The sequence below is a fragment of the Mesocricetus auratus genome, unplaced genomic scaffold (genome assembly GCF_017639785.1).
Source record: "Mesocricetus auratus isolate SY011 unplaced genomic scaffold, BCM_Maur_2.0 Super-Scaffold_4256, whole genome shotgun sequence".
NCBI lineage: Eukaryota > Metazoa > Chordata > Mammalia > Rodentia > Cricetidae > Mesocricetus > Mesocricetus auratus.
Window position 1 is genome coordinate 52667707 of NW_024429182.1, and position 13686 is coordinate 52681392.

Consider the following 13686-nt stretch of genomic DNA (forward strand, 5'->3'; position numbering starts at 1 on the left):
GGGGCGGTCGCACGACCCGGAAGTATTCCCATTTTGCGTCGTCTGGGCTCGGGTGGCGGCCCGGCTCCAGACGGACGCACTAATCATGGGGTCGTCAAAGAAGCACCGCGGAGAGAAGGAGGCGACCGGGACGACGGCGGCGGCTGGTACCGGGGGCGCCACCGAGCAGCCGCCGCGGCATCGAGAGCACAAGAAACACAAGCATCGGAGCAGCGGCGGCGGCAGCAGCGGCGGCGAACGACGGAAGCGGAGCCGCGAGCGTGGGGGCGAGCGCGGGAGTGGGAGGCGCGGGGCCGAAGCCGAGGCCCGCGGCGGCGCGCACGGTCGCGAACGAAGTCAAGCGGAGCCCTCGGAGCGGCGCGTGAAGCGGGAGAAACGCGATGACGGCTACGAGGCCGGTGAGGACGGGGCGGGGGCGGGGCAGGGTCTTGGGGTGCGTGGGACGGAGGGTGCAGAGCGACCTCCAGGGCCTTGTGCTAAAGGCTTCCTTTGGCTGTTGGGGATTCAACACTGACTCCCCATGTTGAGCTTCAAAGGGACCGGGGTCTTCTGTTTTCCTTTACTGTCTGTACAGTAATGCCTTGGGTGGGTGAAATGAGGCAGGAGAATGCAAACAGAGGCAAGAGAAACCTGACCTTGGGTGAATCGTGTTGCGCTCATGGTAGCGTCATGAAGCAGTAAGATACTCTTGGGTCTGAACACCAAGGACACTGTGCTGTAAGCTCTGTTGAGAAATTTGGTCTTTGTGATGAAGACGGTAGGGAGCCAAGGATTTGTAGTAGGGAAGGGAGTTGATTTGCTTCATATGTTAAGATCACTGCGTTGAGAGCTTGTCAAAAATAGGACAAGAGACCCAGAGATCAGGCAGGAGGGATGTCAACCCAACCAGGTAAAGACTAATAGTGAGTATGCATGTTTCTCCATACGGTGAGGTGAAGAGAATGGAAATATTGAATAGGTGTTTAGGAAGTGGAATGAACAAAATTTAGTGCATGGATTGAGGATAGGAGGGATGAGGAATAGGGAATGCCTCCTGGAGTTTTAACCTTACCGGCCTGGTGAGTGGTTTTCATCTGTTGAAATTGGTGTTTAGAAGACCAGATTTGAGGTAAGGGAAAATGATGACAGTTTGGGAGAACTTTGGTCGGTGTGTATGGGAAGACTTACAGTTTAAGTGGAATAGAGTGGTTTGGGGCTAGTGTGTATTCAGGAAACCAAAGAAGTGCCCTAGAATGTGTTGGTCGAGCACCAGGGTCAGAAGTAGAACTTGGTAAATGCCAGTAGCTTAGTTGTAGGTAGAGAAACGTACTTGAAAGATAGAGTAGCCAAATGGCAGGAACACTACAGTTGGATCATAGGATCTGTGCAAATAGATAATTGCTGAAAAGGTGGAGTGGTTACCAGCATCACATACCACAGGACATTGTGCAGAACCACAACTTATAAACAAAGGGTTGTTTTCATTTTATGCATTTGAGTGTTTTTACCTCCATATGTGAATATGTACTCAGTGCATTCCTGGTGCCTGTGGAGGTTCAGATAAGGGCATTGGATCCCCTGAAACTGAGTTAGGTGGCTGTGAGCTGCCATATAGATTATGGGAACCAAACCTGGGTCCTCTGTAAGAACAGCAAGTGCTCTTATCCACTGAGACATCTCCAGCCCCCAAATTGGAAAAAAGAAAATCTGCTAATTGGAAAAAGGGAGACGTAAAACTTCAGAGTTCATATAGAAAATGGGTCCCAGAGCCTACGCAGGGGAGGAAAGGTTTAAAGAACAGTAAGTAGTGTGTGACGGGGGATGCGGGCACCCTGGTGGCCTCTTCCTCTGGGTAGTGTTTGTTGAAGTTCTCTCCTGTTTGTGGGGTAGATAGATCAGGTCCACAGTGCTTACTTTCCTATGTGCACAACATCTGGCACGGAACACACACTAGTAAGTATTCCTTGACTGCATACACTGCTGTGGGCAGAAAGGGCCAGAAATGACAAACAGTGCTGTGTAGTTCTAGGCAGCGTTTTAATTCTGGTCAGTACTTGAACAGGGCTTCAGGGAGGATGATACTTGCTGTTTTGATAGAACTCTGTGAGAACAAGAGCAGAAGGGCCTGTGAGGCTGAAGGTGGCGTGTGGAGAGGCACAGTGAGGGATGCAGAAGGTGAAGGCCTCAGTCAGAAAGAAGATGAGGGAGGGTAGCAGCTGCTGTGGACCTGGGGGAGAAGGCTGCTGTTTTCTGGTGTCATCTACCCAGGTGCAGCTGAAGACCACAGTGTTGCTTCTTGGTCCCATGTTCATGGGTCCCTTAAGCCATGCTCCTTATTGTTTTAGCTGCCAGCTCCAAAACCAGCTCTGGAGATGCCTCGTCACTTAGCATCGAGGAGACCAAGTGAGTAGCCCTCATGCTGTTCTGTTTTCCTCTAAAACTGGTTGTACCTGGGGCTGTTACCTATAGAAACATTTTCACTCTAAACGAAGCCAGTTAGAGTTGGAATGGCCAGATGAGTCAGTTTGCCAACCATAGGAGCTACATGAAAGAAACTGAGACCCAAGAGGAAGGATAGTCTTCCCCAGTTAGGCATTCCCTGATCTGGAAGCCCTTGTCGTCCTCAAGCCCCAGCTGCCAGGGTTAGGGCCTGTACTTATTACCCTAGAACCGCGCATTCTCACCTTGTTTTCTCCCCCATAAATACACTTGTTACCCCATTTCTTAAGGTAGACTCTAATACTTCTATCTCTTGTCTTCAGTAAACTCCGTGCAAAGTTGGGGCTCAAACCCTTGGAGGTCAGTGCTGTCAAGAAAGGTGAGTAGAGCTGAGGAGAGACCTGCACTGGGGCATTAAGTGGGAAGAAAGTTGGCTTAGCACGCAGAGCAACTCCATTTAGTAGCCTTTTGTCTGTCTTGTTGGGGCCAAGCTTTCCCTTTGTGTCCCGAGAGGATCTGAGATGTGCCTTTCCTGTGTGGCCTCGGCACCTTCACCCTGGCTTTAGACAGGCTAATGGATATGCACAGTTGCTATAGGCTGTCTGAGTGGTGTTAGGTTTTTTGTTGTTGTATTTTTTTATTAATAAATATGCACACTGACCCTGTGTTGGTGGCACACACCCTTAATCCCAGCACTTGGGAGGCAGAGGCAGGCGGATCTCTGTGAGTTGGAGACCAGCCTGGTCTACAGAGTTCCAGGACAGGCTCCAAAGCCACAGAGAAACCCTGTCTCGAAAAATCAAAAAAACAAAACAAAACAAATACGCATATCAAAAACCAAACTGACAGAAAACCCCACATGATCTGAGAAGCTTTGGAAGGCATAAAGGGGAGAGTTCCTGTCATACCATGTGGGGTGACAAAAGTGGGGGTGAGGTAGGAATCGGGAGGTGAAACAGTTCTCCCCCCTTTCCGGCCCCTTCTGGCCCCTGGGCTGGAAGGGGCAGGGTGAGTGGCTCCCTCCTCTCCCCACCAGCCATGGGCAAGTATAGCCTCACGTCTGGGCCCCCCTTCCAGAGGCGGGCACCAAGGAGGAGCCCGTGGCAGCTGACGTCATCAACCCCATGGCCTTGCGACAGCGTGAAGAACTGCGGGAGAAGCTGGCAGCTGCCAAGGAAAAGCGTTTGCTGAATCAAAAATTGGGGTGAGGGTTTTCTGGACAATGAGGAAGACTGTTGCTCCCTTGCCTCTGGGTCAGGCTGGGAAAACATGTCTGGGTTCCCTCCTAAGTGTCCTCCCTCCTCAGGAAAATAAAGACTCTGGGGGAGGATGACCCCTGGCTGGATGACACTGCAGCCTGGATCGAGAGGAGCCGGCAGCTGCAGAAGGAGAAGGACCTGGCAGAGAAGAGGGTGAGAACTTCTGTCTGTGTAGGGCAGTTGCCAGGGGTGGTCTGTGCTCAGGGGCTTTGGGCTTTTCAGTTTCACTGCAAAGCCTTTCCTTTTTGTACAGCTACTTGGTAGAGTCTTGGGTGTTTTTTTTGGTCACTGATGATGAGGTTGCTGGTCACCCTTTCCCCTCAGGCCAAGCTACTAGAGGAGATGGACCAAGAATTTGGCGTGAGCACTCTAGTGGAGGAGGAGTTTGAGCAACGGCGACAGGTGAAGCTGCAGCACCCAGAGACTGCCTATTGGACACTGTGGCCTCGATGTGCTCATCCCAGGGTTGGGTGCATTCTGGTCTCTGACTTGGTTGGTTCTTTGCTGTAGGACCTGTATAGTGCACGGGACTTGCAGGGCCTCACTGTGGAACATGCCATCGATTCCTTTCGAGAAGGGGAGACTGTGGTCCTCACCCTCAAGGACAAAGGTGAGCTGAACTGGTTACTCCCTGTGGGGTGTGGACTTTGTTGGCGAGGGCGGCTGGGAACCGTGTTGCCTCTGCTGTTGTAGGAGTGTTGCAGGAGGGCGAGGATGTGCTGGTGAATGTGAACATGGTGGACAGAGAGCGGGCAGACAAGAACGTGGAGCTCCGGAAGAAGAAGCCCGACTACCTGCCCTACGCAGAGGATGAGAGTGTGGATGACTTGGCACAGGTTTGCCTGTGGGGCATCAGCTGGGTCAGATGGTGTGTGGTACTAAGAAATCTACCATTCCATGGCTTCCCAAGAGTTGGCCTAGGTCCCAGCCACCCTCTTACCTTGCAGCAAAAACCCCGCTCTATCCTGGCCAAATATGATGAGGAGCTGGAGGGCGAGCGGCCACATTCCTTCCGTCTGGAGCAGGGGGGCATGGCCGATGGACTGAGGGAGCGTGAGCTGGAAGAGATCCGGGCCAAGCTACGGCTGCAGGCTCAGTCTCTGAGCTCTGTAGGGCCCCGGCTTGCCTCTGAGTACCTAAGCCCTGAAGAGATGGTGAGTCTCTTTGCTTTGTGCTAGGACAGTTCTCTCTCCTCTGTTCACAGGGTGCCAACATGAGCTTGGGAGGGAGCTGAGTGTTGGCATCGCACTTGGTTCCTGGGTAAGCAGTAAATGGCGGCCCAAGGAAATGCTAGTGTTGATGAACAGGGACCATTGAACCAGATGGGCCTGTGTTTATGTTCCAGTTCTGTCCCCAAACCATCTTGTTCCTTGGGTGAGTCACTTAAGTGATCCTGGACCACCCGTGTGGAGTGATGATGCCAGCAGCCACCTCCAGAGGCTTGCCGTGAAGAACAATAGGAACATGGAGGTGGTTTTTGTCCAGGACTTTGGGGTCTGTTGCTCCATGCCACTTCTCTCTGCATTCTTCTCTGAAGGTGACCTTCAAAAAGACCAAGCGGAGGGTGAAGAAAATCCGAAAGAAGGAGAAGGAGGTGGTAATGCGGGCAGATGACTTGCTGCCTCTTGGGGACCAGACTCAGGATGGGGACTTTGGATCCAGGTATGCTTGATACAGTGGTGAGTATGAGGGCTGGGCCAGCCTAGGGAACACCATTCACTGAAAGTGTGCCATTCTCCTAGGCTTCGGGGCCGGGGTCGACGCCGGGTTCCTGAGGTGGAGGAGGAGGCCCTGGAAGATGAAGAGAAGGACCCTGTGGCCCAGCCCCCACCATCAGATGATACTCGAGTAGAGAACATGGATATCAGTGACGAAGGTTTGGGGTTGGCTGGCAGGGAGTAGGGTGGGTCTGTGGGCCAAGAAGGTAGTGTGAGCAGGTGTCCTCCACGTCCCACAGAGGATGGGGGAGGTCTTCCATCAGGGTCCCCCGAGGTGCTGGAAGAAGATGAAGCAGAACTTGAGCTGCAGAAGCAGCTGGAGAAGGGGCGCCGTCTGCGGCAGCTGCAGCAACTCCAGCAGCTTCGAGACAGCGGTGAGAAGGTGAGGCTGGGCATGGAAGTTGTTGTGTGGTTTGAGACCTGACCCTGTGAGCTTGTGAACCTGTATCATTACAGGCAACACCCACATTCCCTCAGGAATCTTCTGTGTTTAACATCTGGTTAGGACCAGGTTTCTAGGTTTCATTGCTAACTCCAGTGTGGTCCTGATTGCATGGGTAGTAGGAGCCATTGGTGGGTTTGAACAGAGTGAACCTACAGACTAGAAGCGACATAGAGCCCAGTTGGAAGATGCATTTTGGGTTGTGGGAATAGCTTGTTTATTGTCACCAGGGAGGATCATTGGGTTCTTGAGTCTCTGTGGTATCACCCCAGAAACTTGGGGTCTGCCCACAGCCATTCCCTCCCCTAGGTGGTAGAGATTGTGAAGAAGCTCGAGTCTCGCCAACGTGGCTGGGAGGAAGAAGAGGACCCTGAGCGGAAGGGGGCCATTGTGTTCAATGCCACTTCGGAGTTCTGCCGCACTCTGGGGGAGATCCCTACCTATGGGTTGGCTGGCAACCGGGAAGAGCAGGAGGAGCTCATGGTGGGTCCCACTGTTCCCCTGGCCTGCTGTCTTTAGGGTGGTGGCTTCTGGTCCAGTACTCAAAGGGCTGGGGCTGCCCATCCTAACCCTGATTTCTGGTCCTAGGACTTTGAAAGGGATGAAGAGCGCTCGGCCAATGGTGGCTCTGAATCAGATGGGGAAGAGAACATTGGCTGGAGCACCGTCAACCTGGATGAGGAGAAGCAACAACAGGATGTAAGGGCTGACAGGGTGTGGTTGTGGGGACACAGGCTAGTTGTCCAGTGTCCCAGAGCCTCCACCCCATAGAAGGGTTACTAATCCTCCAAGAGCAAGCTGGGGACTCATTTAAAACTGTTCTCATAGCCTGGCACTTGGTGGGGATGGCCACTGGGTAGAAGAGATGGGGTAGTCTGCTTACACTTCCTTCTTCCTCCACCCCATATTTCCCCTCTCTAGTTCTCTGCTTCCTCTACCACCATCCTGGATGAGGAGCCCATCGTGAACAGAGGGCTGGCTGCTGCCCTGCTCCTGTGTCAGAACAAAGGTGTGGCCCAGGCTAGGAGCCTTGGCAGTCTGGGTGCTGTAGCTGGGAAGGGCTGGGTGGGTACCTGTGGGTGCAGCATGGTCTCCTTGGGTCTGCACTGCTGCCTCTTCCTCTCAGACTCGGCTTTGAGCAGCTCTCCAGACCGTCAGCCTCTGATTGCCTTTCTCTGGTCTAGAGTAGGAGCACCTGTTTCTCTTCTGTGCCCTTAAGGTTCTGAGTCCTTCTTGAAGAAGTGCCTTGAGCTAAACAAATACCCTGGGCCGTAGATCCCAGCTATCTCCTTGAGGAGGTGCTGATCTCAGGTCTGTTTCCTTGGTCTGTAAACCAGAGCAGGGCTTTGTGAAGCTGGGGCCCTAGGCCTACTCCTCTCAGTCTGTCTGGGCTGTGTATGTTTGAGGTGTAGGCCTCCTGGGTAGTACAACTTCTCTGTCCTCAGGGCTGCTGGAGACCACAGTGCAAAAGGTGGCCCGGGTGAAGGCTCCCAATAAGTCACTGCCCTCAGCTGTGTACTGCATCGAGGATAAGATGTGAGTGTGGCGATGAGGGCAGGAAGCAGGGCAGATGTGAACACGCCTGTGAGTGGGAAGCTGGGTGCTGTGAGCGTGGCCAGCTCACACTGAGCCCTCTGCCTTGGTCTAGGGCCATCGATGATAAGTACAGCCGGCGGGAGGAGTACAGAGGCTTCACCCAGGACTTCAAGGAGAAGGATGGTTACAAGCCCGATGTTAAGATTGAGTATGTGGACGAGACAGGCAGGAAACTGACTCCCAAGGAGGTGAGCAGGGTGCTGTGAAGACAGGGCCAGGTCAAGGGGGCGAGGTCAGGATGCTGCTAAAGACAACACTACAAGGTCCTGACTGCCTACCAGTTGGGGGCCTCGTGAGGTGGCAGAACCCTGCTTCTATTGCTGACTGGTGGGTACAGCACAGCAGTTAAAATAGGCTATCAAGAAGGTTTGACACCTGTGCTGCCTGCCATACCCAAAGCCCTGAGCCCGAGGGTATCCATCCTTGAGGATACTATCCAGGCTTCTCTGTCTGACTCCCATCCCTACCATATATGCTGCTTCACATTTGCTGGGTTGAGCCCCAGCTCCCAGAGGCAGGGCATACCCTGGATTCCTAGCACCCAGGTTGCACACAACCCATGCATGGTGCTCAGCTCTAGGTTCTTATCCCATTCTCTTTCTACCACTGTGGAGACTAATCCAGGGTTGGGTGGATCAGTACTCCCGGTCACAAAGCTCCCAGTGGAAGCAGGTGGCTCTGGTTTGGCCTGGCCTGGCATTTCTGATGCTTCTGGCTCATGATCTGTATCCTCAGGCCTTCCGGCAGCTGTCCCACCGCTTCCATGGGAAGGGTTCAGGAAAGATGAAGACTGAGCGGCGGATGAAGAAGCTGGATGAGGAGGCGGTGAGTCTCTGGAGGTGGGGGGCTCTGTGGTTTGGGGTGCTATAGGATATACTGGGCCTTCTCACCTGTACTGATTTGTTCTGGCCCCACAGCTCCTGAAAAAGATGAGCTCCAGTGATACGCCCCTGGGCACTGTGGCGTTGCTCCAGGAAAAGCAGAAGGCCCAAAAGACACCTTACATCGTGCTCAGTGGCAGTGGCAAGAGCATGAATGCGTGAGTAGGAGGCCTCGCTGGGGCTGGGAAGGAGCACTGCACCCCTTCTCTCCAGTCTCTCACCCCTCTTTGCTCTTTTTTCCCTGCAGGAACACCATCACCAAATGAAGCCACCTTCCTCCCCGCCCCTCCAAATATGCTAAATAAAGCCCCTCCTTATTTTTTCCTTCCTGGTCATGCTCAGTCTAAGATCACACCTAGGAAGCAGGGCAGGCTGGGTCTCAGTTCATGTCAGTTCTGCAGCCTGAACCTCTTGTAGTCTCAATGTTGCCATTTGAGCAGTCAGAATACCTGTTTCATGTGTGAGGCTTCAGTGACATTCACAGTCACTGAGTTTATATACATGTGCAACGTGGGGCCAGTCCTTGAGCCTGTGTGATTTGAAATCTAGTAAGTGAGCAGAGGTGATGGGAAGGAAACCAGCCCATGCCCTCAAAGGACATTCCTCTGTAGTTGCTAACTCAGCTATAATAGAAACCCCCTCCACCTCATGGTGTGATCCGTCACATCTTGACTGAATTGGTTTGTAGAGACTTGGTCACATGGGTGTTCACTACCCTGTCATTTCCCTGGTTACACAGTTTTCAGGGTGCCCCGCACTGCCTAGCCTTCCTGGCAGGGCACACATGCTACTTCCTGTCACTTGTGCTATACTGTGTGTGACCTTTGTGGAGGCACAAGAGTCATCTCCAGACTGGACTGGGAGTTACCTTGAGTGCACTTGTGCCCTGGGAGATGCCCACAGCTGTCCTGGAAAGATGGGTCTCCTGGGAAGGAGCTATAGAGGAACCCTGGCCTGCCATAGGCTGTGCAAGTTACCCTCTCCCTTCTATGGCTGGTCACAAGTGGCTACTTTGAATCAGTATACGGGTGCCCTGTTGTCACATATTCCCACATGGGTTACTGATCAATGTAACAAATAACTAGAAAAAACAAATTTCAACAAGGGATGAGAAACCCATTTGTTTATAAACGATACTGGGTGGTAGTTTCCCAAGAAAGGTCAGGTGGGTCTATTTTGACATCTGCTTCTCGTTTGTGCTCTCTGGCTGTTTTCTCAGGAAGATGCCAGTGATTTGGGGCCAGAGTGTGGGGGGGAGCTGGGGCATTTCTCTTATACTGAGGTGCTTATAGTGTGTGCTGTCAGTAGCCATTGGGCAAAGCTTACACGTTTATTTTCAAGAAATTAGGTTGCTCTTGCTGCTACACCTCAGGAATAGAAGGGCCTAGGGGCTACCAGATACACTGGAGACTTGAGCTCCAAGGCAGACGGACCTGACTTTGCTGCTCAGCAGGTGGGTAAGGCTAGCAACTTACATTGGTCTAAGGGCCAATGAGCCCCTGGCCTGGCCAAGCGTGGGGATGGGGGTGGGGGAACTAACATCAAGGGACTAGATTTGGCTTCTGAGTTTCACAGTTGACTTCTCTGTGACTTAGCTTAAGTTACTGACTCTTGGGTTCTAAGTTGCAAGGGGAAGGCATGATCTCTGACTCCTACTTAAGCTTCACTGAAAAATTTATTGCCTCTAGGCCTCTCCAAACATGTTATCTCATGGAGAAGACGGGTATTTCCCACCCAGATATACGTCATAGGTGCATCTTAGCCTCGGGGTATGGTGCTGGGAACCACAGGCCCGAAGTCCAGAGCTAGCTGTGCCTTTGCTCCTCCGAGTGCCTTTTACCCTTTTGCTTAAGATCTATATTTAAAACAGCTTTTAATAAACTGTTTGGGTGGGAGCTAATAACTGGGTCAGCAGTTATGAACACTGTCTACTCCTCCAGAGAACCAGGTTTTCCATCCCCAGCACCAATTAGCCACTCACAACCATCTGTAACTCCAGTTCCAATGAATGGACCCCTTTTCTGGTTTCTGCAACCGTTACCGGGCAAGAAATGTGGTGAACAGACACACATGCAGGCAAAACACCCATACACATATAAAACATAAAATAAAAGCTCCCAATTTAAAAAGAAAGGAAGAGAAACTATTAGCCAAAGATAGACAAATAGAAACTATCAGTTCTCATAGAAGTGTTCAAGCAGAAAAAGTATGTTGTGGGTCATTAAAGGTCACAGAGGCATTTCTGGGGTCAGAGAACTAATTTGTTCCCTTTCAGAATCCACCCCAACTACTGTTTTTTGTTTGTTTGTTTTTGTTTTTTTTTTCGAGACAGGGTTTCTCTGTATTGTTTTGGAGCCTGTCCTGGAATTCGCTCAGTAGACCAGGCTTGGTGTCGAACTCACAGAGATCCCCTGCCTCTGCCCTATATGCCCCTCATTCCAAGGGGACTGGGGGAATCCCCACCAAGGTGCCAGCAACCTTACTGCCCTGGTTCTACCAGTTCACTCAACTTTAAGAGGTCCTGGTTTTTATGATCACATACTTCTCAATGCAACTGCATCCCTTGGGTCAAGTTGCCCCTCACAATTGGCCAGCACAGCAGTGACAATCCGTGCTACAGGCCATCAGTTATTTTTGTTTTAGCCAAGATACTGCAAACTACTTTCCATAGGTGCAGTTATCAGGGAACCTCTCAGACCACTTATGTGAGCTATTGTAATCCTCTGAAGTTTACACTCTAGAAATTCCATCTGTCAGTGATGAACTCAGTTTAGTTGGCCTAGAAGTCTTTAGGTGGGGTGATCATCCTGGCTCATGGCTGAAGTCAGTCTCATTAGGGTGTCTACACTAGCCAGGCTGAACTTGTAACCACTTCCCCATCCCTAATCTCTTGACATCTCAAACTTGGTTTTGAAGTCTCTTAGCCTCATTCAAGCCTTTGAGCTTGGGGCAGGCCTTTTCATTTCCTACCCACCACACCTGGGCAAGCATCCATACACACTATTCATCTATCCATGCTCGGACCCATAGGGTTTTTTGTTTGTTTGTTTTGTGTTTTGGTTTTTTGAGACAGGATTTCTCTGTTAGCTTTGGAGCCTGTCCTGACACTCTTCTGTAGATCAGGCTGGCCTCGAACTCATGTAGATATGCCTCCCTCTGCCTCCAAGTGCTGGGATTAAATGTGTGAGCCACTACCACCAGGTGAGGAAGGTTCTTGAAGGCTTCAGAGAGGAGGTAGTTGAGGGGACACAGCAGTCTGAAAGCTTTGGCAGTTGCCAGATCCTTTAAAAAAGTGCTGTATGTTAAGGAGGCCCTTAGGGCAAGACAAGGCTTCGGAGGAGGTGGTTCTGAGCTCTCAAGTCCTTCACCTACTTTACATAAAAGGACCACGGAAAGGACAGGATTGTCTGGAACAAGGTTTCCGTAGAGGACATGCATAGCCACAGATGCTTCTTTAAGTCCCCTGCTCCTCAGTGTGGGCACATTTAAAAGAGATCATGCAGGCTCCTAGTTTGTAAACACGGAGGGAAGGCTGCCGCCGCCTCCGTAGTAAACACATTTCCTTTCTACAGTGTCGAACTTGCTGCAAGTTGTAGATCTTCATGTCTTTCGTGCTTTCCGTGCCTTGACTTATGACCTGGCACTGATGAAGGTGTCTGGATTGTCACTCCACACATTGAAGGACGCTGACCCTTTAACCCTGAGCCAATCTACTTGGAGCCCCAAGTTTGCTCTGTTCCACAACACCCTTTTGAAGAAAACTGGGAGAGTCTCCTTTTCCCTCCCTGTCTGTTCCAGATGCTCCTGCCCACTCACGAAGGCAGGTGGTGCTTTTTTGCATTCCCAGTGACCACCTCTGGAAGGTGGGAACTGCCACTGTTTGGGGGAATGAGTTTAACAGCATGAAACACCAGTGGCCCACCACTGGTTCCAGTTGCCAGCGGGCCACACAGATTCTGAATGGCTTGAGGTGGCTGTTCTTTATTGTATGGCAAGAAGACTTAGGGTCCTACAACCGCCACCAAGAGCTGCCTTGCTTTCTGTGACCACCTGCTTATAGCTTCCATAGTGTTCGCTGAAGAGTCACTAGAAACTATCCCAGGAGTTGGGGTCATGCATTTCGAGCTATCAGCACACAAGAGACAAACATACTTCTCATCCAAGAGTTTCTAGAGAGTCCTGTAAAGTTCAGTGTAAAGAACCTGTCACCACCCTGAGTGGGGAACAAAAGTTTCTGGTGTTTGGGTTAGCCAGTGAGATTAAAGAGGAAGGCAGGTGGGGCAGAAGAGATGGCTTAGTGGATAAGAACACCAGCTGCTCTTCCAGAGGTCCCAAGTTCAATTCCCAGCAACAACATGTTGGCTCACAACCATTTGTAATGAGATCTGGTGCCCTCTTCTGCCTGCAGGCATACATGCAGACAGAACACTGTATACAAAATAAATAAATTAAAAAAGAGACAAGTTTTTTAGAGCACGCCACTGAAGGCATTTATGAAAGGATTTCCCAGATGTTTTTCTTTATTAGAACTAGTAAATGGTATATATTAATTACTTTTCTTGCTGTGACCAAAATAACTGGAGAATCCCTCTGCCCCCACTGCATTGCCTTCATGTTCACGTACTTCCACACAAACCCGCCTGAATATACACAAATAATAATAAAAAGGCCAATAAAGGAATATAGGAATTGTATTGGAAAAAGAACAACATAAAAAAGGGGCCGGGCGGTGGTGGCACACACCTTTAATCCCAGCACAGGAGGCAGAGGCAGGTGGATCTCAATGAGTTCAAGGCCAGCTTGGTTTTCAAAGAAAGTTCCAGGATAGTCTCCAAACCTACAGAGAAACCCTGTCTCAAAAACAAAAAATGTTTTTAATTGAAAAAATAAAAAAAGGGGCTGGAGAGATGGCTCAGCAGTTAAGAGCACTTACTGCTTGCTCTTCCAGAGGACCCAAGTTCAATTCCCAACACCCCGGTCTGGCAGCTCACAACTGCCTATAATTCCAGCTCTGGGGATACAATGCCTCTGGCTTCAGTGTGTGCCTGCACTCATACACACATAGCCCCCCCAACACACACAATTTGACATTGACAAGGGATATCGAGCAACACCAAGTATACCTGGAAAGGAAGTCGTATACTTTATTACAGAGAGAGAAGTCACTTACATGAGAAGCTGAGACCACAGGGTCTTTCTACATAGCCTTGGCTGTACTGGAACTTGCTTTGTAGACTAGGCTGACCTCAAACTCAGAGATCTGCCTGCTTCTGCCTCCCTGCCCCTAACTCCCTACAATACTGGGACTAAAGGCATATACCACTACACATGGATAAAATGTCTTAAAGTAATAAAAATAATAAAAAGTTAAG

General features: G+C 50.8%; 1 protein-coding gene across 2 annotated transcripts; it reads left to right on the forward strand.

Moving 5' to 3' along the window:
- The first annotated feature begins 11 nt into the window (after nucleotides 1–11).
- On the forward strand, nucleotides 12–8638 carry Sart1 (spliceosome associated factor 1, recruiter of U4/U6.U5 tri-snRNP). 2 transcript variants are annotated; one of them, XM_005064014.4, is made up of 20 exons: nucleotides 15–398; nucleotides 2325–2382; nucleotides 2742–2797; nucleotides 3496–3622; nucleotides 3725–3830; nucleotides 4002–4079; nucleotides 4188–4287; nucleotides 4371–4513; nucleotides 4625–4831; nucleotides 5215–5339; nucleotides 5420–5553; nucleotides 5635–5777; nucleotides 6147–6320; nucleotides 6426–6536; nucleotides 6759–6846; nucleotides 7283–7373; nucleotides 7486–7621; nucleotides 8169–8258; nucleotides 8351–8472; nucleotides 8562–8638. In XM_005064014.4, the coding sequence occupies exons 1-20, from the start codon at nucleotides 86–88 to the stop codon at nucleotides 8578–8580; spliced, it is 2421 nt and encodes an 806-aa protein (XP_005064071.1). In that variant the 5' UTR covers nucleotides 15–85; the 3' UTR covers nucleotides 8581–8638. The 2 variants fall into 2 exon arrangements, with proteins under 2 accessions (XP_012972436.1, XP_005064071.1); XM_013116982.3 differs by lacking the exons at nucleotides 7283–7373; nucleotides 7486–7621; nucleotides 8169–8258; nucleotides 8351–8472; nucleotides 8562–8638 and adding an exon at nucleotides 7057–7271 and having other exon boundaries at nucleotides 12–398.
- Nucleotides 8639–13686: the final 5048 nt, after the last annotated feature.

Bases quoted from the DNA above. Each gene is read 5' to 3' on its own strand.
- Sart1 (XM_005064014.4), top strand. From the start codon at position 86: ATGGGGTCGTCAAAGAAGCACCGCGGAGAGAAGGAGGCGACCGGGACG. The intron at 5,340-5,419 runs GTATGCTTGATA...CCATTCTCCTAG, and splicing joins GATGGGGACTTTGGATCCAG to GCTTCGGGGCCGGGGTCGAC. The intron at 5,778-6,146 runs GTGAGGCTGGGC...TCCCTCCCCTAG, and splicing joins TTCGAGACAGCGGTGAGAAG to GTGGTAGAGATTGTGAAGAA.